This window comes from Oncorhynchus keta, chromosome 22 (genome assembly GCF_023373465.1).
Source record: "Oncorhynchus keta strain PuntledgeMale-10-30-2019 chromosome 22, Oket_V2, whole genome shotgun sequence".
NCBI lineage: Eukaryota > Metazoa > Chordata > Actinopteri > Salmoniformes > Salmonidae > Oncorhynchus > Oncorhynchus keta.
In genome coordinates, this window is record NC_068442.1 from 15,642,154 (window position 1) to 15,670,034 (window position 27,881).

Here is a 27,881-nt window from a genome sequence, read left to right on the forward strand (position 1 = left end):
TGTGCACATTTATCTAAGTGCATGAATGCATGTTTTGTCAAAGAGCTCTGTTTCACTGCAACCCACAAACACACAAAGACCTACAAGCACATACAAACACTTTTATGAGGTACCGCTCAAATAAATCAGAGGCACCACTCCAATCTGTTTTCTATCAGTCCCAATAGAATCACTCATATCCTCTCAGATCTAACGTGTAAAAAGAAAAGAATAGGAAAAATAAACGTTTGGAGTTTGAGAGGTTGGAACTTCCTCCCTGCTTTATAGGCCGTCAACAACATCTGCAGCAGCTCTCCTGAGCCAGTCAGGACAGATGTGGGGGGGGCATCAGGACACAGAGGGAGCAGCTGGAGTTGATGCTCTGAGTCCCCTTTCCTACTCAAACCTTCCAAAAGTCTGTCAGTCTGCTGTATCCCTCCATAGAGTATGATGCTCAGATGTAAACCCAACACTCAGTCACACTGAAGATCCTCTATTAGTTAAGCCTACCCCTGGAGCGTCAGTTGAAAAATACCCTCTCCAAGTCAACTCAGATACAGTAGGGCAAAAAAGTATTTAGTCCGCCACCAATTGTGCAAGTTCTCCCACTTAAAAATATGAGAGGCCTGTAATTTTCATCATAGGTACATTTCAACTATGACAGACAAAATGAGAAAAAAACACCAAGACCACTGATAATCTCCCTCGGTCTGGGGCTCCACGCAAGATCTCACCCAGTGGGGTCAAAATGATCACAAGAACGGTGAGCAAAAATCCCAGAACCACACGGGGGGGACCTAGTGAATGACCTGTAGAGAGCTGGGACCAAAGTAACAAAGCCTACCATCAGTAACACACTACGCCGCCAGGGACTCAAATCCTGCAGTGCCAGACGTGTCCCCCTGCTTAAGCCAGTACATGTCCAGGCCCGTCTGAAGTTTGCTAGAGAGCATTTGGATGATCCAGAAGAAGATTGGGAGAATGTCATATGGTCAGATGAAACCAAAATATAACTTTTTGGTAAAAACTCAACTCGTCGTGTTTGGAGGACAAAGAATGCTGAGTTGCATCCAAAGAACACCATACCTACTGTGAAGCATGGGGGTGGAAACATCATGCTTTGGGGCTGTTTTTCTGCAAAGGGACCAGGACGACTGATCCGTGTAAAGGAAAGAATGAATGGGGCCATGTATCGTGAGATTTTGAGTGAAAACCTCCTTCCATCAGCAAGGGCATTGAAGATGAAACGTGGCTGGGTCTTTCAGCATGACAATGATCCCAAACACACCGCCCGGGCAACGAAGGAGTGGCTTCATAAGAAGCATTTCAAGGTCCTGGAGTGGCCTAACCAGTCTCCAGATCTCAACCCCATAGAAAAACTTTGGAGGGAGTTGAAAGTCTGTGTTGCCCAGCAACAGCCCCAAAACATCACTGCTCTAGAGGAGTTCTGCATGGAGGAATGGGCCAAAATACCAGCAACAGTGTGTGAAAACCTTGTGAAGACTTACAGAAAACGTTCATAAAAAATCCTACAATGTGATTTTCTGGAGGAAAAAAATTATAATTTTGTCTGTCATAGTTAAAGTGTACCTATGATGAAAATGACAGGCCTCTCTCATCTTTTTGGAAGAACTTGCACAAATGGTGGCTGACTAAATACTTTTTTGCCCCACTGTACATTTTTGTACGTTTGAATGTTGCAGTAGCAGAGTAGGACCTTTCTTCTAGTTGGTGCTTTAGCATTTGAGCGAGCAAGAAAGAGGGTTGAGAAGAACTGAGGGTTTTCAGTGAATTTATGCAAATCACAAGGCTCATTGTAATTTCCTGCTTAGCAGGAAAATCTCAGCGACATCAGAGTGATCAAAATAAGATAGCACATCTGTACAGTATCTACAACTTTAATATTTTGCTTTGCTTATGAGTGGAATGCCTACTGGAGTGAATCAGTTCAAATCATAGAACTAAGGCCAGGAGTTTTTCCTAACCACGTGACCTGACCAGGAAAAACATGTAGATATCTACAGTAGGTAGGCTCGAGGTTTTTTATTATTATAAAAAAAAAAAAATCATCAGGTGGCAAGGGAAAAACTCCTGGCACTATCATGTAACCACCATCTTAATATTCAAGAGAGGAGGCGGCAAGGAGTTAGGATGTGAAGAGTCGCAGAAATACAAATGAAAATAAAGCCCTAACCTTTGTAAATCTGTCCTAAAGGCACTTACTCCCACACTCTCTGCTGCATCTACTGTTTCTCCTCCACCCACTCGATGACACCATTCCTAAACACAGGCTTGACACCTCCATTAACACTAACCCTGCTTTATATTATTTTCTTTCTCTCCTCCAACTCCCATGCCTTTCAGTAGACTACAGTTTCAGTCAAGGCTAGTGTGGTTTTGACTAAACCAGATCAGTTTAAATTCTGATCCAGGACCAGTATAATCAAAGGCCTTCGGTCGGCCTCTGCGATGACTGAAATAACTTCTGTAATTTAGCAGGGCCTTTTTCTTTTAACGAGGCAGGCCCCCAGTGTACTATATACACTTGTGTCTGTTCTCTGGCTCAAAAATCGAGCTTCGCCTAGCTGATTGACAAATGCATTTTTACGAGAGCCTTTAAAATAATTATTTACAATGATCACTTTATCATGATTCTAATTAGCTTGTTTGTTTAGATGGACATGATATATATGCTGTAAGACAACAACAAAAACGTTCTGACCTCCCGGTAACCTCTGGCAACACCGCTCTGAGGGAGCCTGGGAGGGAGCGGCCGCACCCTCGCCTCCGTGCTTTCACATGCCGCCCACATGGCGCACGAAACAACTGTCTTACATGAAAGAACATCACTGGCTTATTTACAGACGTAAATAAAAGCCTCTTTATCCTGATATAGAGGCATCATTCAGTGTTTTTACTGCTGTTTATATGAGCAGTCTTCATCAGAAAAAGAAAACAAAAGATGGACCCTTTTAAAGGGATCCCCTTCATCATCTTTGCTTGCTTGTGTCATCAAAGCGGGATGGGATGGAACATGTGTGTTTATTGGCTGTGTATTCTTAAAAGGGATAGCACATTCAAAATAGATTTTGGGGTCAAATTCCTCTTTGGCCTACACACACAACCTTGAGTTGTGTCTGTAGGCCCGTAGTGACCGTATTCACAATAAACGGTTGTTAACCTTTGTCACAGCCAGGGGTTAGCATGATTAGAATCATCAGGAAACAAATGCATGTAATTCATGGTACCGATGTTAGCAAAGCAGCCTTGCAAGTTGAAACGTCCTCAAAAACACTTCAAACTAAGTTTGGTTCCTTTTTTATTGTTTATTTGCATGCATACCTCTGTAATAGTCACTGGAATATTGTTACGCAAAACTGGAACTATTTCCTTATGTATTCTCACACCCACATCAGTCTGTTTGCTGTAACATGGACAATAAAGTAGTATTGTCCTTTTCTGTTGGGCACTCAGATGCAGATTGATTACAAGCTGCAAAACTCACCAGTGGCTTGATGGAACTATGAGAGCATATTCAGATATTACTGCAAGAAATAACGTTCTTGCAGAAAAGAAAACATGGACAGGTTCTTCTCAAGTATCGACACTTAGGAAGTTACGGCTTGCAGTGCAGCTTTGTTAACATCATTTGGGGGGTTACCTCCTGGCTGTGACAAAAGTAAACAACAGATTTTTGTCGAAGCCATCACTGCTCGCCTACAGACAACTTCAAAAGGAAGAGGAATTTTCCCTTAGTCATGCATTGATGTAAACGACACACCGGGGAAAATGTGACTTCGTGGCCCTTCACACTTAATTGGTTTGTAGCGTTTTTTCACAACTCTGGTGCGTTTACCCCTTTAATTTGGTTCCTAAACAACGCACCGCACTAAACAAAGCACTGTGGTTTGCTCAGAAAGGGTCCGATTCAGCGGCAGGTGAGAATGCAGTCCAGACCAAAAACAGGAAAATAACCAGTATTACTAGTTGTTTGACTGCAAGCATTTGATAAAATGCATGCAGCATCATAACTTGATATCTCAGACATTCTGTGAGTAGCAGTGCATTGATGAGTGTATCCGATGCAGGTTAGGGGAGACGGGCTATAGGCTACTGAATATAACCTATTCAAGTTGAAGTTAGAGCGGCTATTGCAAATTCCTCCCTTCATGTTGTTGGAAGACAAAAGCAAAAGTAATATGAAGATTTGGACACAAGTGATGCTTCATGATAATCATAGATGGATTTAAGGTGAGCATTTGTGTCCAATTAACAAATTACTTGAATGGATAAGTGGTTTTGCTTAGGAATTGTAGTGGTTTGACAATATAAAAGCAAAATGGGAATTTTTTTTAAATACAATCTAACAAATAAACTCTGATTCAAACTATAGCTCAGAACTATGTGTGAAAACACACTAGGTAGTAGTTATGATTAACCCCTAAATGGGGAATAGGGTGTCATTTGAGACACTAAGCCCTGCATCTTCGTGGGGTGGCTGTGGGCTAAAACCCAGCAGGAGTCTGTAGGTTGGGTGTGGTGGTGGTGCTCCAGGCACAGTGAAGTTGCTACCAGAGAAATCTGGTTCTTGTTAACACACTACCAGGGACATCGAGTACTTCTCAGCTATGCCCAGTACAAACACACACAGATGACTCTCCCCACATAGACTTGCACTGAAAAACACATACACAAACATCAAACAAAGATATGTGCACCAACACTTACACAGCAAAGCAAAGACCAACTAGGCAGACATTTTGGCATGCGATCTGTGACCTCCATCTATGATCTTGGAGATCTACAGAATGATCTGTGATCTGAGGGAAAGCCCCTTATCTTCCTCCCATAATGCCATAGGTCTATATGAGATGGTGCAGGCTCCCTAAAAACAGTTCCTTTGAAATGGGATCCTCTGTTAAGGTACCAGCTTTAAATCCTACACTGCTAACATGCATGTTTTATGTCCCATGTTTAATGTATCTCTGTAAGTATATCACTCAAGTTTCCAATTATCCAATTCCCTCTTCCCCCTCCCCTCCATGGACATTATTTACGGGGGGAGCCATTTACTTCAACTGTCTCTCTTCCCACTCGGTCTCCCCCCTTTCTTTCCCTCCTGCATTGTGGATCCCAAAATGCTCAACAAGCTTTCCCATGATATTATCAACAACATTCTTGGACAGAGAGAAATAGGACTATTAAATGTCAATTCGGGCTGTGGTCCAGCGGTTCGATCCGGAGTGTCTTATGTTCTAAGTCTGTGTGCTTAACCCTGTGGACCTCCTCAACATCTGCTCTGTGTCAAACATTAGTGACAGTGGAGACATGGTGATTGAAGGTCCACACCTAGGCCTAATTTGTAGCAAACTCACTGCAGCCGTCTGTGAGAGGAACTGATGTCAACCTGCTATTAGAAACACACACACCACACCCAACAAACAAGCACAAACTCCTACACACGTGCTTGTGAACTCTAAAAGTGCACACGCACACACACACAAACTGCCAAATGGCATTCACTAGTTTGAGTGCAGCCATCTATCTCCTGGTGCTTTTCTTGTGTTCTCTGGGCCATGAGCTAAATTCAGTCCAGCCAGAGTCCAGCGCAGAGCCCCAGAGGGAAGCAACAGATTAGAAGCAGAGGGAGCTGAGTTCCAAACAGCCCTGCAACGATATGGTGCTGCTTCCCCTGTATCTCATCTCCCACTACCTATCCCCCCCCATCCACTTATCGCTCCCGCTTTCCCTGTCTCTCTCTCCCTCTGGTGTACAGTATACAGCCCCTGACAGACAGATGGGCCTGGGGAAGTGAGAGGGGATTGGGGTTCTGGACAGACACCAGGACACACTGAGCCATCCGGCCAGGACCACTGATCCCTGACCCGGTTCCCACTGCTGTTCCACAACAGCAGAACCTCAGGATGTTCCAGGTGTTTTACGCAACATCTGTCTGACAGGAGGTGGCCTGGTCCGAGGCTCTACAGGAGGTTGCATGGGGGGAGTGAGGGAGGGAGGACTCACTGACCCCCATGGATTCAGAATGTTCTGGTACAGCCTCAGTGAATGACACAGACTTGGAAGAAGGTGCCAGTAAATTTAGAGGGTGACGTCTATGGTTATCTCCAGGAGCGAGATCTGGTTCAGCTCCCGGTGGTGACAGGTAAGGGTGTCTAGTGTGCGTGTGTGTGTGCGTGTGCGTGCGTGTGTGTGTGTATGTGACAGAGCCCCCTCTCTCACACATTCAGTGTCCATCAGGGTATGGTTAGATCAGAGCAGAGAGGACAGAGGGCAGCAGATGAGAGGCTTCAGGAGGGCTGAGGGGGAGTGCTGCAGAAGAGTATTTCTTTATGGTTTCACAGGCCAGCCTGCTCTTCAAGCATCATGAATAAGTTATCGGACTGCTTGAATCCATAATCCAGCCCTGCCAGGACAACAGCCATAGACTGGCAGGAAGCTGGCTATGAGGGATGGACACACATTCGAGCACACAAACCTATAGGCGCACACACACACACAGGGTAAGTGATATACCGTGCTGAGGTCTCTTAGTAGGCAGGAAATGTCCAGAAACTATGACAGTCACAGTAAAGTCGCGAGGGCGTAGAGGGCAAGATGGGGGCCAGTCTCCGTCTGTCTAGTTTTGGCCAAACCCCTCTCTCTTAGTCTTCCCCTCTAAACTCAGAGCAGACTGTAGACCCTCACCCATTAACTAGACCTGTGATAGGAAGTCCCAATCCCCAGTATGTTACACACCACTGTAATTACTCAGGTCTATACTACAACTGTTGTGTCTGGACCATGAATACACGCCCCTTACACAAGCCACAATCCCCCAAACGACCACTGTGGATCCCACCACCACAGAAACATCAGTCACCACATGAAACATAGCATCCCCGCCGCACCTCATAGGGCAGCGGTCAGCAGCTGTGAGGAGAGGAAGTGAGAGGTGCAGAGGGAAGCACCCAGCTTCTGCCTGACAGGGCCAGTCTATCTATAGCAGAAGGAGAGGGATGGAGAAAGGGAGGGAGGAGCGGCCCAGATAAGAGAGCAGAGGAGGGAGGGTGGAGATGTGGAAGTCTTCCAACAGTGTGCTATAAGTTACGCTAACATAGCCTGAGTGAGCAGTATCCCACTGCACTGGAAGAACAATGACATCACAGAGACTAAGTGTAGCTGTAGCCTGCCTACTCGGAAACTGGCCTTGTAGATTGTAGCAGATTCATTCACAGGCCCAGATGGATATGCTGCAAATGAACAACCACATTTCTCTATGGTCTTTTGACAATGTATGCTATGACCTCACCATGTTCGAGCATTACCAGTGCCCAATGAACAGAACACAATCCGGAATGCAATCAAGTAGAGTTATTTGGATAAATCTGACTTCACTTATAAGTGTCTTAACTTAAACTGTCCATACACCATTCACATGCATATATTCTGTTCTGATAGGTCTTCATTTCTTGTCATGTTATGACTTTTAGATTATGTGTGTGTCAGAGGCGGTCAGTGCCGTTTAAGATGAGGGAGGACAATATTTTATGAACATAGCCTGATTTCTATTACAGCATATTCCATTCACCCAGCTCAAAGTAACATCGATAGGTTTAGGCTACTAGATGACAGTCACATTTTCACTACAACCTAGCCTGTACATTAAAGTTTACAATGTAGGTGCACAGGTCTTGAGAAATTTGAGTAATCAAAGTGAGAGACCGTGACATTGATTACCGCCTTGCACACTCTTGCCTGCATCTATCTGATCTAAGTTTTAATCACCAGTCTAACAGTTGCAAACAAGAGTTTCTATTAGCGAAATGCAGGTATATTTATCCCATTTCCTCCTGTTTGCTTCCGTTTAAGAATCATTCGTCAACAGAATCTGCAGAATGAATACACCCCTACTCACACGCAAACAATCATGCAGTACAGTGTACAGTCAGTACGCAGTTCAGCGGGCACAGGTTACAATGAATTAATCAAAACGAAAACTTACCTTGACTTGGAAGAGCTCCAGTGTTGGATTGCCATAGCTAACTAGCTAACACAGCATCCCTCTCTGTTTGAGCTGGGTGTTTGAGTATGTTAAACTAGCTAGCTGCATTCGCTAGCAAAATGAAGTGAAAGTGAAAGTGAAAAAAATATATATATATTTTTTTATATAGCTAGCTCTCTCTCTTCATTTTTGAAGAAATACATTTGTTCAAAACTGTTCAACTATTGTCTTTCTCTCGCTTTGAGTCAACAACTCACCATACTTTTATGCACTGCTAGCTAGCTGTAGCTTAGGCTTTCAGTACTAGATTAATTCTCTGATCCTTTGATTGGGTGGACAACATGCCAGTTCATTCGTTTTTTTTTATTTAATTAGGCAAGTAAGTTCAGAACAAATTCTTATTTACAATGACGGCCTACCCCCCCGGGAAAAATCCTCCACTAACCCGGATGACGCTGGGCCAGTTGTGCGCCACTACCGATCACGGACTACCGATCACGGCCGGTTGTGACACAGCCTGGGAACGAACCAGGGTCTGTACTGATGCCTCTAGCATTGCAATGCCATAGACCGCTGCCCCATTCGGGAGGCCTATGCTGCAAGAGCTCTGACAGGTTGTTGGACGTCCTTAGGAAGTTATAATTACTGTGTAATCTACAGAAGGGGGTGAGAATCATGAGCCCCCTAGGTTTTGAATTGAAGTCAATGTACCCAGAGGAGGATGGAAACTAGCTGTCCTCCGGCTACACCATGGTGCTACACCAGAAAGTGCTGCTGAGGCTACTGTAGACCTTCATTATAAAACAGTGTGTTTTGAGAAATTATTTGGTGACATGAATATATTTAGTATAGTTTTATCTAAAAAGGGTAACTAATGTTCCACTATAAAATAAATAATAAAAATGGAGAGGATGGACCTCTCCTTCCTCCTCTGAGGAGCCTCCACTGGTGTGTATTGTTATGGGTAGATATTGCTGCACTGTTGGCGCTAGAAACATAAGATTTTTTTTGCACCTGCGATAACATCTGCAAAACTGTGTAAGCAACCAATAAACTTTGATTTGATGTGACTCATAAGTCAGAAGTGACTCACGCGCCATTCTTATGTGCCTTTTTATTCCATGTGTGTGTGTGTATGTGTGTGTGTGAGAGAGAATGTCTGTGTCCTTCCTTTTATTTTATCTGGGTTGCATCCATGTTCAGAGCAATTACACAAACACACCACGCTCTCATATGAACAATACTGACAGAGTCAGCTAGTGCTATTCTTGTCTCACTCCCTGGGAAAACACACTAGCAAGGAGGGAAGATGCCATTGAGTCACTGTTTGTGCATGTGCGTGTGTGCCATGTGCCTGTGTCTATGTCTATATGTGTGTGGGTGTGTGAAAAGCCAGACCTGGAACACAAGGCTAGAAGAATAAGTTATTGTGTTTGTTTTGGCGCGGGCCTCATATCATTTTACAGATACAATAAAAAAATACTAGCTATTCATGGATTGCAAGTTTTGTCACAATATTGTTTTGAACGTTAGTTTTGGACTGATTCCCGACTGAACATTCTACTCAATGCATCGTCAATGGGCACCGATGAAGATTCCATCAAAAGTTCATTACAGTGTTTTACAAATACAATGACATTCAAAATGAGGCAATAATTAGTAGAAAAACCTTTTGATGTCACCAGATTGACTTTAGATGCAGTATAACGTTCGCTAGCTAGCTAAGATTGGGGGTAGGCCTGTTTTAGTTAGCTAACATTAGTATTGCTAGCTACAGTATTTCTGACAAACTTTGCTAGTTAATGGCAACATTGCCATCTGTCAAAAGTAAATTTGACAAGATGATAATGCTGGCAAAGTTGTTTCCTACTAAATATTTGGCTTGTCAACACTTTAAGGCACCACTATGGCGCCACCAACAGAGGGCAGCTTGAGAAAGTTCAAAACAATGGCGTGACAGAGGTGCAAACTACAAATAAAATTAAGGGGGGAAAGAAAAGAGGGTCTTTATTGGACAAGGCTTCCATGCTCTGCCAGGGGGATAGGACCCTGCCTCGTTAAGTACCTATACACAGCCAGGATACGTCCCAAATGGCACCCTATTCCCTATCTAGTCAAAAGTAGTGCACTATATTATAGGGGATAGGGTGACATTTGAGAAACAGACCTAGTTAGCTACACTCTGGCACCGTGAGAGGCTCCGTGATCTAAGACACACTCTGCTCTTCAATGCACTACACAGTGTGTTTACACGGAGTGGCTGGATCTAGTGTTAATGGCAGAAGGTGTTTTACAATGTCATCAGTGTGTGGGGAGACAGGATGCATTTGATAGTCTTACATTTAATAGTTAAAACAATGAGCAACGAGCCATGACCTGACAAGCGATATGTAATAAATAAAGCAGAAAGACAGTTAACAACACGATATTGCTAAATAACATTGGAAATAGAGTTGTACCACTACTGTATAACTTTTATTTCGCTTTTGTTGGCTTCAAAATCAGAACCAGTACCAAATTGCAACCGGAGCCAAGATGCAAGAGAGAAACAGGAATGCTGCTGTCAGGCCCACCGGACTCAACGACCGGTTCAAATGAGGACGTGAGTGTTTCTTAGTCTCAGTGTGTGCCTTCTCCATTGTCATCGTCAAGCCAAACAACATTGGCATGACAAGAGAGTAGAAACAGACTGGCATCCAGGCTAGCTCTAAGCCAGGTAGTCTCGCAATCAACACATACTAATTTGAGAATCACCGAGTTCAATGAGTTATGGAGATACAGAGAACAGCTGGAGTTCAAGTAAATGACAAGTGATAAACTATTATATTGTGGAAAGTACCTTTGGCACACAATAGGGGCATTTACTCTAGACTAGCTAACCAAGTCTAGAGTTTGGAGTAGCCAGGACTGTTGGAGTTCCTTGCCTAACATTAGCTGTTCTCCAAACAATGACAGCGCCTTGGAATAAGGGATGAGCTAATTGGCTGAAAAATAGCTTGGGTTTAGTAAGAGCAGAACTCATAAGCTGAGAAAGAGTTAAAGTCACACAAATGGTGCTGTGCACACACGCACCTGTCCTCAGAAAGAAAAACAGTCTAAGGAGCGTGAGAAAGAGAGCGAGCCACTTCCTCTACAGCCAGGCTTCTAGACGATCGAGATCATGAATATGAAATAATGCCCTGGTCTGCACAGCGCCCATCTGTGATGTATGATCTGCGATCGTCACACAGCCCTGATGCTTTGATCAGGAGGCTCCCTTTGATCCCAGAGGAAAGAACAGAGAAACAGGAAGAACAGAGCCCTCTGTCCTAAACACACCATCCTCTCCTCTATCCACAAAGAGAGGAGAGAAGGGAAGGATGGAGAGATGGAGGGGGGAGACTGACAGGAAGTTGAGAAAGCATGCAAGACAGACAGTGAGAGAGAGGCACATAAAACAGAGAAAGAGCAAGAGAACAAGAGATTAGAAAGAAAGACATTCGAGAGACAGGAAGAGCCAGAGAGAGAGAGAGCCAGAGTGAGAGGCAGACCAGACAGGGATAGAGAGCTAGCTCCTCTCGGTGCGCATTTAAGGGGTCTGCAGGAAAGAGGGGGACCAGCACACTGAGGTAACCCAGAAGTAATGAACAATCTGTGGGAACCTCTTTAAAACTCCATAGGTCTTGTTCATTAGGCACCAAACTGAAGAAACGGCCTGAAACGGAGGAGCTACTTGGACTTCACATGTTCTGTTGCAAAATGTTTTAGTGTTTTCCGTAATGAAGCTTGAGGATAAAGTTACTGCAGGGGGTGAAGGGACTTACCTGACCATCCTGCCCAACATGCACCTGGTGGATCTGAAGGTTCCCCTGAGAGAGAGAAGAGAGAGATCATTCAGACAGCCTGAGAGCATCACACATTTTGTAAACACACACTAATCATAGTGCATAATGAACATACCAATCACAGCATCATTCACTCACACAGCATAAACAAATCACACAGACGCCATGACATTAACAAGACCACATGAAAAACAAGCCCAATTTAGCCTATATTCCTTGTGCTGTTTTCACTCCTAATTCTATTTCATATTCAATGCTGTCTGAGCTGCCATATGGACAGGCAGCATGGTAATCTCTCCCAAATATCCTTATTTCCTTTTCCAACATGCTGAAACCAATGGCTTTGATGAAGAGGCCCCTGTTTCTAATGAAAACGCACACTGAGCGACAGTTGGGAAAAGTGGGATTTTGTTGCTAAGCTTTGAACTCCCAAAACAAACAAAATCATAGAGTGAAAAAATGTATTTTCTGGCGTCCGATCACAAAGAGCAGGAAAGGCTTTCAGAGCTTGTCTTCCTCAGTTTCTCTCAAACTGTTTTCCTCCCTGTGTCTTGGTTGTACAGGTTAGGAACCTCCGTAGAATACCTGGACGATGTGTCAGCCCTATTTGCAGTGCAGGTGTGTGTGTGTGTGTGTGTGTGTGTGTGTGTGTGTGTGTGTGTGTGTGTGTGTGTGTGTGTGTGTGTGTGTGTGTGTGTGTGTGTGTGTGTGTGTGTGTGTGTGTGTGTGTGTGTGTGTGTGTGTGTGTGTGTGTGTGTGTGTACCCACAATGGTTGCATGTATGTGTACGTGTGTGTATGTATACGTCTACTCAAGTGTGTGCCGCGCGCAGTGTCGCCTCAAAATAAATCTCTACCCCACATCTTATTACAAATATTTAACTATAATGCTGAGGCAGGTAATCATTTCTCAAACACTATGTAGTTCGGAGTCTGACTCTCTTAGAGCCAACCCATTGTGTGCATGTGAGGCTGTCTAGTGAGAGACACAGACCATCTGGGTATTATTTGGAAACAAATAGTATAATAACCCATGCATAGGCAGGCGGTAGATATAAACAAGCACCGTTAACATTTAACATCTGTTGACGGTGAACTCTGCCTAATGACTTTCATACTGGCTACCATTACTGACTATTTAAGTGGCCCTCAGTCACTCACTGAGATACCCGGATAGATAGACAGACAGGCTGACGGGCAGACAGAAACACTTACCTCACTGTCCTGTGTGATTTGCACCTCTTCCCCCTGTGGGACCTGGGCAATATGGAGGTGTCCCTGAGGTATCTGATGATGGAGAGAGAGAACAAGATGAGAGAGAGAACAATATGAGGGAACAAGATGAGCGAGAGAACAATATGAGAGAACGAGAAAGAGAGAGAGAGAGAGAACAAGAACTCACAATGTGTGTGTGGCACCGTTAACACATACATCCACTCTCACCCCTCCACCATCAGCCTCTAGTCTGAGCCCTGCTGCAGTCGCTGCCTGACAGATCCTATGCTTTACATTTCCTCCACTGCATTAGCAGCACTTGTAAATTTCAGGCTTGGCTGCATCCGCTAATACTCTGTACAATATCAAGAGGGTAGGCCTAGATTCAAATACTATTTGAAATCTTTCAAAATGTACATTGATCGTTTGCTCTAGCCTGCTTGGAGTGCCAGATGGGTGGGTTTTGCAGTTTAGGACTACTACATTGGACCATTAAGCCAGGCAAGCTCAATCAAACACATAAGTATTTACAATTATTTCAAATAGTTTAACCCATGTCTACTCACTAATACATATTTTTCTCATTTTCCGACATGATAATATTGCATTGGATATTAATGCAAAACTGATCTCTCATGGACATACTAGCATCTGACCAAATTACACAAGATTGTAGTTCTGGGTCAACCGAGATGAACACAAAACTATACTTTTCACAAATAATGATCATTTAGTTTTTATAGTCTGTTCTTAGCCTGTTCTTAGCCTGTCGTTGTGTGTACAACTATACTTCTCCCAAATAACTAGTCAATTTTTAAGAAACCGGTTACAGACTTTTGAGAAAGCATTTTAGTCAGCGTGGGGCACGGCCAGCTTCATCACCCTCTGACCTGACATAGATTATAATATGACCAGCATTTCCCGTAACGCTCTCTGCCTCTTCAAGTCTAAACATATACAACAGAGTCAAGCTGCTAGCCTGATCCCAGATCTGTTTGTGCTCTTGCCAACTATTTTGCTGTCATTGTCAAGCTAAAACAGTCTTGCTCTTCAAATAGCTTATAAACATAAACAACGTTTCCCCAATTTGACATGGCAATAACTGACACGGAGTTGGCATGAAACCACAAACAGACTGTCACTCAGGCTATCAAGGTAATGCTTCCCTCAATAACACAGGACAACCTGGTGGAAGACGTGAGATCTGATAGTAGTAGAGTACTTACTCCTTAGTTGGGTTTCAATACATTTCAATGGCAGACATAACATTTACTAAGATGCTTTCCTTCATTATCACTGAAAAGGTTAAAGCACTGTCTTCATTCTAAGTGATAGTGTGGACATTGGAACAGAGCAACATTGTGACTCCGTGAAGGTGCACAGGCAACAGGAAGTGATCAGAGTGATCCATGTTTTTGTCACTTCTAGATTAGACTACTGCAATGCTCTACTTTCCGGCTACCTGGATAAAGCACTAAATAAACTTCAGTTAGTGCTAAACACGGCTGCTAGAATCTTGACTTGGACCAAAAAATTGGATCATATTACTTCAGTGTTAGCCTCTCTACACTGGCTTCCTGTTAAAGCTAGGGCTGATTTCAATGTTTTACTGCTAACCTACAAAGCATTACGTGGGCTTGCTCCTACCCATCTTTCTGATTTGGTCCTGCCGTACATACCTATTGTCTCCCTTGCTGTCTCTGCCTGACTTGCTCCCCTCTCTCCACTGGGATTCTCTGCCTCTAACCCTATTACAGGGGCTGAGTCACTGGCTTACTGGTGCTCTTCCATGCCGTCCCTAGGAGGGGTGCGTCACTTGAGTGGGTTGAGTCACTGATGTGATCTTCCTGTCCGGGTTGGAGCCCCCCTCGGGTTTGTGCCGTGGGGGAGATCTTTGTGGGCTATACTCAGCCTTGTCTCAGGATGGTAGGTTGGTGGTTGAAGATATCCCTCTAGTGGTGTGGGGGCTATACTTTGGCAAAGTGGGTGGGGTTATATTCTGCCTGTTTGGTCCTGTCCGGGGGTATCATTGGACGGGGCCAGTGTCTCCTGACCCCTCCGGTCTCAGCCTTCAGTAATTATGCTGCAATAGTTAATGCGTCGGGGGGGATAGGGTCAGTCTGTTATATCTGGGGGAAGTCTCTCTCTCACACACACACCCCCCCAGGACCATGCCTCAGGGCTACCTGGCCTGATGACTCCTTGCTGTCCCCAGTCCACGTGGTCATGCTACTGCTCCAGTTTCAACTGTTCTGCCTGCGGCTATGGAACCCTGACCTGTTCACTGGACGGCTACCTGTCCCGGACCTGCTGGTTTGGACTCTCTCTCTACTGCACCTGCTGTCTCTAACTCTGAATGATCGGCTATGAAAAGCCAACTACAATTTACTCCTGAAGTGCTGACATGTTGCACCCTCTACAACCACTGTGATTATTATTATTTGACCCTGCTGGTCATCTATGAACATCTTGGCCATGCACTGTTATAATCTCCACCCGGCACAGCCAGAAAAGGACTGGCCAAGTTTCTTCCTAGGTTCCTGCCTTTCTAGGGAGTTTTTCCTAGCCATCATGCTAAGTTGTGTGTGCGCAGGGGTTTGTGAAAAGAAGAACCGAGACCAAAGGCAGAGAAATGGGGAGCGCAAAAGAAAAGAGGGGAAAAAGATCAACCGAGAGAAATAGAAGACAGGGTTTAAGCCAGAGAGAGAAACAGGGCAGGTAAGAGAATGAGAGAGAAGCAAAAGAGGATGCGATAGAGAGATTAACCTAAATAAATCAGGGTTATAGGGCAGGATGGAGAGGAGACTGACACTCACCAATTGGACCTGTCCGTCCTCTCCTATGCGGTGGATCTGGACCTGTTGGACGGCCTGGTTGGCCAGGGTATAGTGTAGAGTCTGCTGGGTCACCCCCTCCATGTGAGCCACCTCCGCCACAGCGCCACCCTCTGGGGAGGAAGGGCATTAGCACAGAGCAGGATGAGGCACTAGTGTAATGCAATAGAGTTAACAACAGTAAGGTTGAAGATAGAAGCTACCCAGCTCAGACACAGATCTAGGACCAGATTATTGACCGACTCCCCCAGATACATTAGGTGGAAAGGGGTGATAGCAAACTGAAATAAAAGCCCATTCACCTCTGGAGGAATACTTGGCAACAGCTCAGGCCATCTGCTGGATGCTGGTGTGTGTTTATACTGTATCAATCATGTCTAAATACACAACAAGGACTCTCAAGCTAGCAGTCCAAACAGACTCATGACCCAGCGGCCAAACACAACCCCTCTGGCCTCAGTCTAAACACCCACCACTATCACACCCACGTCCCCCATCAGCCCACCATAGCTCCATCTATTATCTCATTGGGGGTGTGTGTGCTTGGTGTGTGTGATTAGTTTACACTAGTGCGTGCGTGCTCGCTTTGAGAATATGGGTTTTTGTTGCTAGATTGATGTAGGCCTACATCCCACCACACTGATCATAAAAGGGACAAAGCAGGCCTAAATGACTCATTCTCAAAATAATATTATCATGGCATATAAAACACGAGGCACAGACATCTGACTGGTACAGCTCATATCATAGCAATATGTTGTATTTCCTGCCAGTAAGAGGTCCATCTTCCAACCTTCAGCATGACCACAGGTGTCTCTCAAATGGCACCCGTAATCCTATATGGTGTGCTACATTTGACCAGAGCTCTATGGGCCTTGATCAAAAGTTGTGCACTATATAGTGAATAGGGTGCCATCTGGGGCACAACCCATGAACTGTAGTATGTAAATAATCCCCAGTCCAGCCATTGGCAGTGAGGCGCGGAGACTGTACTTTTGGTGTTAGCCCTATCTACATTCATTAATAAATAACGGTTTAAAGTTAGTTTAAATGTCGAAGCAGTTTTATTAAGGGGAGTGTGAGAGAACGTGCTCTGCAGGGTGCATGGGTGCGTGGTCTGGGAAAAGAGCAGGCTATAACTGTACACCCCTTGTGTGGGCTCACAGGATATTTGGGTTTCCCCTGCTGTCCCACTCTCTCTGGTCAGGGGTGAGAGGTGATGGATCACAGGGAGGGGAGGACAGGAGGCGTTGTTGTGTTGTGAAGATTATAACCATCTGCTACACTCTGCATCTGCACTACTCACTGGGTTCCTTATACACCAACACTTACATAAGTGAGAGGAAAGACTAGTTTTACTATAAAGTGTGTGTGTGTATGTGTGTGTGATGACCCCAGGTATCATGACTACCTGAGCTGCCAGGCGTGTTGGCGCTACGTCTGGAGAAGCTCTTGACCGCCAGACTCTGGCCGCGCTGCTTGCGTCTCCATGCCGTGCGACACTTGGAGTCGATGCTCTGCTTGATCCGGTACCAGTCCGACTCAGTGATGCCAAACTTATAGAACAGGTGACCTGAGGGGAACAAGGACCGAGGGCACATGTTAGGATGACTTCAGTTTAAGATAGTTAACTCACCATGACAAGGTAGAAATGGTCATAATAATTGCTTAAGATGGAGAGCGGTTCATGCCAAGTCTGTGTGTGTAGTTTGGACAGTACAACCTTGTCCCACTAACAATTCAACTCTGCCTGAACTGTGAAAATGTCAGAAGCACTGAAAACTCTAGCTAGATTCTAAATCTGGTGGTCAAGGTACAGGTGGTCAGGTACCACTGCTAGTACTCATATCATCCCAATCTCCGACCCTGGGGACCATGTCGGTGGATATATAACATGTGAGAGGGTGGGGTTATGTTAGCAGCTGGTTTGAGGGTGAAACGGAGGAGTTGACAGCTTCTTTCTACCCCGATTAACGAGGCTGCTATCACCCGAGGGGAAGAGTTGAGACACGAGGAGGGGGAAGGGGGTGTGGGGGTTGGCCTCTAGCACACACAAAACGCCTGACAGTCGTGTACAGGCACGAAAGGCAGGTGCTCTCTCACCAGTCCCAGTTGGACAGGCAGGCAGAGGAGTAGCTATGTTCCCATGAACTTGTCCAACGATTTTTGGTCGACATTTAGAAAGGTCGCATTTAAAATAGATGCGACAATTGCCTGCTTGGGTGAGTTTCCATTTAACCATTGTGTCAATAAAAACAGCTGAACGTAATGACGTCACACCAACAAAACATTTTGTAGAAAAACCTAGTGTCGAATAAAAATGTAGTGGTTGAAGTGTTTACCCATTTAGGCAAATTGAGTATTAATACATTGGCAACATCCTGTATGTCCTTCCACCTCGCTGTTTCAGGTCTCAGGTAGCCCGTGAAAGACAGCATGGATAGAACACAATCATTTATATTTGCCATATTATAACAATTCTCATGCGCCAAAGTATCACCACGGTCTGTGTATTGGTGACACTTGCACTGTACATCTGAAATAATTGGATGGTTAAATTTGCCAGCCAAACAGAAAAGCAAGGCGAAGCAATTCAGGCATGGGTAAACATTTTTATAGTAAGAAAAATGGTATTGGGCATTTAAAATGAAATGTTGGGTGGAGCATTATAGTTACGGGGTGACATTACGTGCCATGTGTACGTTCAAAATTATTTGGCAATCATCATTTATTAGAAAAACAGTTTCCATCATAGTTTATCACAATAAAGAAAGTTTGTCGACAGAAGAATGAACCTGCCGAACAGATACAAAATGTTGTCGAGCATTAGAACATTTCTGCTATATCTGCCGTTTCGATTTCTTTGTGACATAAACATGGGACAATGGAAACCTGCCTACTGTGAGTGAGTCACCTGGCCCTGCTCCAGCCCCGACATACCTCCGTGTCAGCCCAAATCTGTCTCCACACACAGGTACACATACACACCATACCTGAACTGCATAAACACACACCTGAATTACACAAAGACACACACAAAACAACTGCATCACACAAGGGCACAGACGCACACACCAACACACTCCGCCACTCCTGCGATCAACAGACAGTAATAGATGTGGGGAGACAGAGTCCAAATCCCTCACCACACACACACACACACACACACACACACACACACACACACACACACACACACACACACACACACACACACACACACACACACACACACACACGATTAGTCCCAATAAATACTCCTCTACCACAGCCAGCCTCCCCTGGCTCCCCTCCCCTGGATCCCCTCCAGCTTCCCTCATTACCCATTTAAGCTTAATTAGGAATCAAAGGGGTCAGCGCATTAGCTATGGCCTCATCGTGAACACTCCGACCTACATGTGCTTGTCAATTGGAGTTTGGTATGTTGTAAAATGTGTTATGCATGAATGCATGTGTTGTTCTAACCTGCCTGGGGAATGCAGAGAGATTCAGGTCACACTGGATGGAACTGGAGCTACACTACAACATGGGTCAGTGCTATCTTAACAGGTAACACAGGAGCATTTGGAGTTGAGGGTGTGGCTGTTGTGACAAGTGGTTGATGACAGGGTCAAAGGATAACCTAAGTGCTAGAGGGTGAAGGGATTGAGCCCTGCCTATGATACATCTATGGGGAAAGATTGATCAAATAGTCACTGGCAACTGGTGCCATGTCAAGCGTGTGAGTGAGTGGGTTGGTGTGCGTGACTCACAGCGTACGCCGTAGATCATGAGCGGGTCCAGCTGCTTCTTGCCGTGCTTGCCCTGTCCTGACAGGTTGGACATTGCCTGCACTTCGCGGTGGAAAAGGTAGTCCAGCAGTGTCAGCGCCATCTTCTCCGCTGTGCGGCAGTTGGTGCTGAGGTGGAGCATGTCGCCCGGCAACACTGGGCAACGCACACGCATCTCTGCATTGTTCTCGTCGCCAAGCCACGTACCTGCTGGGTAGTCGTCTATAAAGAGAGGTGAAAGGGGGAGTTAAGTGGGTGGGTGGGTGCAGTGACAAAAGGTATAACCCCCAAAACTACTCTGCATATAACCCCCAAAACTACTAGGTATAACCCACAAAACTACTCGGTATTACCCACAAAAATATATAAAACAAAAGTATGTGGACAGCCCTTCAAATTAGTTAATCAAATGTCTGCCCTGTTAGAGCTGCCCCAGTCAACTATAAGTGCTGTTATTTTGACGTGGAATTGTCTAGGAGCAACAACAGCTCAGCCGCAAAGTGTTAGGCCACACAAGCTCCCAGAACGGGAACACCGAGTGCTGAAGTGCGCTTCACCATTTTGCATTCCAACAGATGAATCTGGGTTTGGCGGATGCCAGGAGAACGCCACCTGCCCCAATGCATAGTGCCAACTGTAAAGTTTGGTGGAGGAGGAATAATGGTCTGGGACCGTTTTACACTAAAACATACAATGACATTCTAGACGATTTTGTGCTTCCAACTTTGTGGAAGGCCCTTCCCTGTTTCACGAAGCCAGGTCCATACAGATATGGTTTGTTGAGATCGGTGTGGAAGAACTGGACTGGCCTGCACAGAGCCCTGACCTTAACCCCATCGAACACCTTTGGGATGAATTGGAACGCCGACTGCAAGCCAAGCCTATTCACCCAACATCAGTGCCCGACCTCACTAATGCTTGTGGCTGAATGGAAGCAAGTCCCTGCAGAAATGTTCCAACATCTAGTGGAAAGCCTTCTCAGAAGAGTGGAGGCTGTTATAGCAGCAAAGGGGGGACCAACTCCATATTAATGTCCATGATTTTGGAATGAGATGTTGGACGAGCAGGTGTCCACATAACAGCAAACCTGTTGCTCTGCCTTCTCAACAATACTATCAAAAAGGCAGGTCCTAGTTTTGTCGCACCTGGACTAATGTTCAGTCCTATGGTCAGGTGCCACAAAGAGAGATTACAATTGGCTCAAAACAGGGCAGCACAGCTGGCCCTTAGAATGTACACGGAGAGCTAATATTAATAATATGGATGTAAATCTCTCATGGCTCAAAGTGGAGGAGAGATAGACTTCATCACTACTTGTTTTTGTAAGAAGTGTTGACAAGCTGAATGTACCGAGCTGTCTGTTTAAGCTACTAGCACACAGCTCGGACACGCACGAATACCCCACAAGACATGCCACCAAAGATCTCTTCACTACCGAAATCAAGACGCACAGTACTACATAGAGACATGACCACATGGAACTCTATTCCTCATCAGGTAACTGATGCAAGCAGTACAAAGACACCTTATGGAACAGCAAGGACCGTGAAGAGACACAAGCACACACTTACACATGATAAGACACGCACTCTACACACATACACATTCATTTTTTATATACACGTGGTAGTAGAGTAGTGGACTGAGGGAACACAATGTGTTGTGGAAAATGTTATGCAATATTTTAAATTGTATATAAATGCCTTAATGTTGCAGGACCACAGGAAGAGTAGCTGCCGTCAAGGACTTGGCAGCAGCTAATGGGGATCCTTAATAAATACAAATAAAAGACATACTTTTGGTCACGTAGTGTATTTGTAGGTCGGTGTCTATAAGACATATTTGTGTGAAGCAGCAATAGCTCTAACACCTTTTCATGGGTGAAGGTTTTTGAGCTTAATGTTTTAATGAATATTTATATGTATAGACACATTAACACACATGCACATAAGCAAACACACACAGAGAGCAAAAATACTTCACATGAAGGCCTACACCATGTTTTGTTTCGCTTTACATACCACTTTTATTATTACACAATCCTGTGTGATCGATATGATCCTTTCTCTGTATGAATGTATTTTGTGGCAGCCTACAGATAGATACATGGAGGTATAAATTAAGTGTAAATTGACATCAATAATGTGCATGTAACCGCCCCTAACAAAAATATGACAAAGCAAATACATACTTGGTAAAAAAAAACGTAAATATATATTAAAAAAATACATTTAAAATAAGCCTAGACCTTCACTATCTCTGCGACTGCTGATACCACAGCACAGCCTTGTGGAGACCATCAGGAGTACATCAACACACAGGTCTAGAGGTTATTATACATTCTCTAACAATAGGAATCTCCCTGGGGCATTACAGAGTTCAACAAGGAACAACACACTTCCTATGGGATAGCTAGACCTATCTAAAGGTAAAATCTACACAGAGTGTAAAAAAAAAAACATTATGCTCTTTCCATGACATAGACCGACCAGGCGAACGCCATGATCCCTTGTTGATGTCGTCTATTAAATCCACTTCAAAAATCAGTGTAGATGAAGGAGAGGAGACAGGTTAAAGAAGGATTTTGAGACAATTGAGACATGGATTGTATAGGTGTGCCATTCAGAGGGCCAATGGGCAAGACCAGATTTAAGAGCCTTTGAACAGGGTATGGTAGTAGGTGCCAAGCACACGGTTTGTGTCAAGAACTGCAACACTGCTTTTTTACACTTAATAGTTTCCCGTGTGTATCAAGAATGGTCCACACCTATTTAGGCAAGGTGCTGGCTAGCGGAGTGGAACACTTAAAAAAATAAAGCAGAGCCGCACACTCTAGGAGCTCAGATGCAAAAATATTTATGTCCAACGTTTTGACAGAGAAGCTGTCTTCATCAGGGTATCAAGAATGGTCCACCACCCAAAGGACATCCTGTCGACTTGACACAACTGTTGAGGCATTGGAGTCAACATGGGCCAACAAACCTGTGGAATGCTATTGACACCTTGTAGAGTCCCATGCCCCGATGAATTGAGGATTTTATAAGGGATAAATGTGGGGTGGAACTCAATATTAGGAAGGTGTTCTTAATGTTTTGTACCTCTCAGTGTATATACACTACTGTTCAAATGTTTGGAGTCACTTAGAAATGTCCTTGTTTTCCATGAAAACATACATGGAATGAGATGCAAAATTAATAGGAAATAGTCAAGACGTTGACAAGGTTATAAATAATTATTTTTAATTGAAATAATAATAATGATCCTTCAAACTTTGCTTTCATCAAAGAATCCCATTTGTAGCAATTATAGCCTTGCAGACCTTTGGCATTCTAGTTGTCAATTTGTTGAGGTAATCTGAAGAGATTTCACCCCATGCTTCATGAAGCACTACCCACTTGTTGGATTGGCTTTATGGGCACTTCTTACATACCATATGATCCAGCTGCTCCCACAACAGCTTAATAGGGTTGAAATCCGGTAACTGTGCTGGCCACTCCATTAGAGAGAATACCAGCTGACTGCTTCTTCCCTAAATAGTTATTGCATAGTTTGGAGCTGTGCTTTTGGTCATTGTCCTGTTGTAGGAGGAAATTGGCTGCAATTAAGCGCCCTCCACAGGGTATGGCATGCAGGGTATGGCGTGGCATTGCAAAATGGAGTGATATCCTTCCTTTTTCAAGATCCCTTTTACCCTGTACATATCTCCCACTTTACCAGCACCAAAGCATCCCCAGACCATCACATTGCCTCCCCCATGCTTGACAGATGGCGTCAAGCACTCCTCCAGCATCTTTTAATTTTTTCTATGTCTCACGAATGTTCTTCTTTGTGATCCGAACACCTCAAACTTAGATTTCTCGGTCCGTAACACTTTTTTCCAATCTTCCTCTGTCCAGCATCTGTGTTCGTTTGCCCATCTTAATATTTTATTTTTATTGGCCAGTCTGAGAGATGGCTTTTTCTTTGCAACTCTGCCTAGAAGGCCAGCATCCCGGAGTCACCTCTTCACGGGACCTCCCAGTCCTCTTTCTATTCTGTTAGAGCCAGTTTGCACTGTTCTGTGAAGGGAGTAGTACAGTGTTGTACGAGATCTTCAGTTTCTTGGTAAATTCTCGCATGGAATAGCCTTCATTTCGCAGAACAAGAATAGACTGACGAGTTTCAGAAGAAAGCCTTTGTTTCTGGACATTTTGAGACAGTAATCGAACCCACAAATGCAGATGCCCCAGATACTCAACTAGTCTAAAGAAGGCCCGTTTTATTGCTTCTTTAAATCAGCACGACTGTTTTCAGCTGTGCTAACATCATTTCAAAAGGGTTTTCTAATGATCAATTAGCCTTTTCAAGTTATAAACTTGGTTTGCTAACACAATGTGCCATTGGAACAGTGATGGTTGCTGATAATGGGCCTCTGTACACCTACGTAGATATTCCATTAAAAAAAAAATCTGCCATTTCCAGCTACAATAGTCATTTACAACATTAACCATGTCTACACTGTATTTCTGATCAATTTGATGGGCAAGAAAAATTGCTTCTCTTTCAAAAACAAGGACATTTTTAAGTGACCCCAAGCTTTTGAGAGGTGTGGAGAATTTGTTCTTAACTGACTTGCCTAGTCAAATAAAAATAAATAAATAAAAAAGTGGAAGGCTCTCACACACACGCACACCCTTTGAAAACCACATGGTGCCCTCCAGCTAACACTGACAAAGACACGTCGCCATGGAAACTTGCAGCTGCAAATAAATGAATATGTATGCATGGAACGTCTTTGAAGCTAACCAAGGACCTTCCAGAAACCACTCAAAACAGCCCAAACAACAGCATGAGCTGCAGAGTGAGAGACTTTGCTCAATCAGAAAAACATTTCCTCTCCTCAGGCGTGTCAGTGACCACTGGGAAAGCCGCTGACTCGACAGAGTGAGACCATCCTAGGAGACTTAAAAACAGTCTGTGTGAGACACTAGCTACAACAGATGTCTACGCTGGTAATGATACAGACTGAAACGTAAACACAGCACCATTATACACGAACACAGGTGGTAGTATTTGGGTGTTAAGAAGTGCCAGGCAACATATCACATCCACAAATCAAATTCCAGCTGCATTTGAGTTCAAATGTGTTGATGTAACTGTCTAACTAAGAAGACTTCAGCCCGATTCACAAAATGGTGACAGGGATGAATAGATCAAGAGGCTTTTTCTTTACAATGTACACTTCAAACCATGTTTGGGACATGTGTGTGTATCTGTGGTTTCTGAGTTTCTCTGTGTGTGCATGTTTATGGTTTTCTGTGAAGGTTTGTATATGTGCATGCATGTTTCATGTATGCACGCTCCGACAGGGTCGTACCCTCGGAGTTGAGGGTGATGAGGGTGACATTCTGGGTGCTCTGGGAGTTGTTGGCCTGGCCACTGTTGGACACCGAGTCGCTGGCCTCTGAACCGCTCTCCTGTTCCTCCTGGCTGTCCTCCGGCGCCGGCACCTTCACCAGGAACGTGTTCTGCCTCCGCCCGCCCACTGTGCTGATGGAACAAACACAGAGGCTTAGTTAGAGCGAGGTATCAACACAGGGACCCATGGGCTGAGCCAAAATGCGTTCCACCGTGTTCTGTTTGAGTCACTAAACTCTGCAGGTTTCATAGGACCACCGTGTTACGACGGTTCTGTGTAGATCAGACTTTAGATCACAGTTTCATGCACAACAGTATTTGTTCTATATGCGATTCTAAAAAAAACAAGTGTCAGTCACTCACTTGCTAAGGAGGTTCTCCAGTGAATCTGCCCCTCGAGTTACTGACTCCTCCTGACCCTTCGGTCGGTCTTGGCTCACTATGACATTGGTCTGCGGAACAACACTGCAGGGGTAGACGGGGAATTCTTCTGTGTCAAATACCTCAACGGGCTCCAGTGTCAAATTGTGTTCATGGGAAAAGGTGCATTCTAATTAAGCACTCACTTTTAAGGGAATGAGTACTCCCTCACCCCTCAAAGTACAAGTCAACAAGTGTCAACATCCTCCAGTGTATAATAACCCTTTGTCTCCAAGTCCTCATCTCACCCTGACCAGTCCCCGAATTATATCCCACCATGATCCCCAGTCCTAACCAGGTTGTATTCATTAGGCACCAGAAGAAAACAGACTGAGACAGAAAAGACTACCTGAACATAAGAAATAAGAAACTCTCATTTTTGTTTGTCGTGCCAAAATGGCCTGCTATGATATACCCTAATGAATATGGACCCGGGGCCACACTTCAACTCACCAGCGCACTTTGTTCCAGGTCTGGGTGGCACCTAGTGCCACCATAGGGACCTGGATGGGTGCCTGGTTCTTGTTGACCACGGCATCCAGCTTCTTCTCCAGGGTCCGGCACGTCACCTCTACCAGCTGCAACTTGGCCTCCATGTTGTCCAGACGCTGGCAGATCGTTTGGCTGATGGAGTACAACAAGGTCTGGAGAGCAGAAGAGGTAAAGAGTGAGAGAAAGTTGATTGTGTGTGTGTGTGTGTGTGTGTGTGTGTGTGTGTGTGTGTGTGTGTGTGTGTGTGTGTGTGTGTGTGTGTGTGTGTGTGTGTGTGTGTGTGTGTGTGTGTGTGTGTGTGTGTGTGTGTGTGTGTGTGTGTGTGTTACACATTGGTGTGGTGGATGAAGTAAGTTCCCTTCTTTACAATGAGCTTAGAGACTAAGCACTACAGTAGACCTATTCTTACAAACTTCGGTTTTCGTTCTTCTTCTATAGTATTATGGCAGTCCGCAAACAAAAGTTAAAGCTGCATGCCACCACCTACTGTTCAATCTATTATACTTGGTGATATAAAAGGGAAAATGGAAAAAAATAATAAGAATAACCCAACCAACTATTAACCATCATTAAAAAAACACCACCATTGCACTACTTTAACACCATCTAATCCTACCCCAGGCCGACATCCTGGGAGGACAGAACACTACCATTCAACACCCCCTGTAACGCATCCGCAGTACAATATTGTAATCCTAAATACTTCTCTGCAGCTGGCATCACAACGAAGGTGACAAATATAACCACGGTTATGTGAAATATGGATCACTCCAATATATTGGTATCACTCCGCAGCGGAGGGATACATCTGAGGTGAGGCTTTACAGATTTACTCCAGTGTACACCTGTGTCACAGCTGGGGTCCGCCCCTATATATAGACCCAATGGCCGCAACTCACATTCTCTACATAATTTGAGGCGCCTCTAGCACCGTAGAGGATTGGAGTGATCCATATAGCTCACATAACCGTGGTTACATGGGGAACATTGGTTATGTTTAACTATATTGGATCACTCCAATATTTTGGTATGCCCGTACCAGATTTAGTCGGTGCTAGACGGACCTGGCCAGCCAGCAGCGAAGTCCCAGCGCAGGACCGAGACGCAGGGGCCATCAATGTGGAAGGGGGGTCCCGGCACCATCCCCGGAAGGGGAGGCGACGCCCAGGACTGCTGACCCAACTGCAGAGGGAGGTGCCACATTTACCCGGTAGTACCAAGCAAAGGTGCAAGAGGCAGCCCAGTTGGCCACAGCACATACAGTGCCTTGCGAAAGTATTCGGCCCCCTTGAACTTTGCGACCTTTTGCCACATTTCAGGCTTCAAACATAAAGATATAAAACTGTATTTTTTTGTGAAGAATCAACAACAAGTGGGACACAATCATGAAGTGGAACGACATTTATTGGATATTTCAAACTTTTTTAACAAATCAAAAACTGAAAAATTGGGCGTGCAAAATTATTCAGCCCCTTTACTTTTAGTGCAGCAAACTCTCTCCAGAAGTTCAGTGAGGATCTCTGAATGATCCAATGTTGACCTAAATGACTAATGATGATAAATACAATCCACCTGTGTGTAATCAAGTCTCCGTATAAATGCACCTGCACTGTCTCAGAGGTCCGTTAAAAGCGCAGAGAGCATCAAGAAGAACAAGGAACACACCAAGCAGGTCCGAGATACTGTTGTGAAGAAGTTTAAAGCCGGATTTGGATACAAAAAGATTTCCCAAGCTTTAAACATCCCAAGGAGCACTGTGCAAGCGATAATATTGAAATGGAAGGAGTATCAGACCACTGCAAATCTACCAAGACCTGTCCGTCCCTCTAAACTTTCAGCTCATACAAGGAGAAGACTGATCAGAGATGCAGCCAAGAGGCCCATGATCACTCTGGATGAACTGCAGAGATCTACAGCTGAGGTGGGAGACTCTGTCCATAGGACAACAA

At 44.6% G+C, this 27,881-nt stretch overlaps 1 protein-coding gene across 2 annotated transcripts in view; it reads right to left on the reverse strand.

The window, feature by feature from the left end:
• Nucleotides 1–27,881, reverse strand: part of LOC118401108 (protein BANP-like) — a 64,335-nt gene that overhangs the window by 19,618 nt on the left and 16,836 nt on the right. For both annotated transcript variants that reach the window (XM_035798348.2, XM_035798347.2), the window contains exons 4-11: nt 25,894–26,084; nt 25,384–25,485; nt 24,980–25,152; nt 19,606–19,845; nt 17,265–17,426; nt 15,836–15,966; nt 13,020–13,091; nt 11,785–11,829 (exon numbers count right to left, since the gene is read on the reverse strand). In XM_035798348.2, coding sequence (XP_035654241.1) covers nt 11,785–11,829; nt 13,020–13,091; nt 15,836–15,966; nt 17,265–17,426; nt 19,606–19,845; nt 24,980–25,152; nt 25,384–25,485; nt 25,894–26,084 — 1,116 coding nt within the window. The remainder of the gene's footprint in view (nt 1–11,784; nt 11,830–13,019; nt 13,092–15,835; nt 15,967–17,264; nt 17,427–19,605; nt 19,846–24,979; nt 25,153–25,383; nt 25,486–25,893; nt 26,085–27,881) is intronic.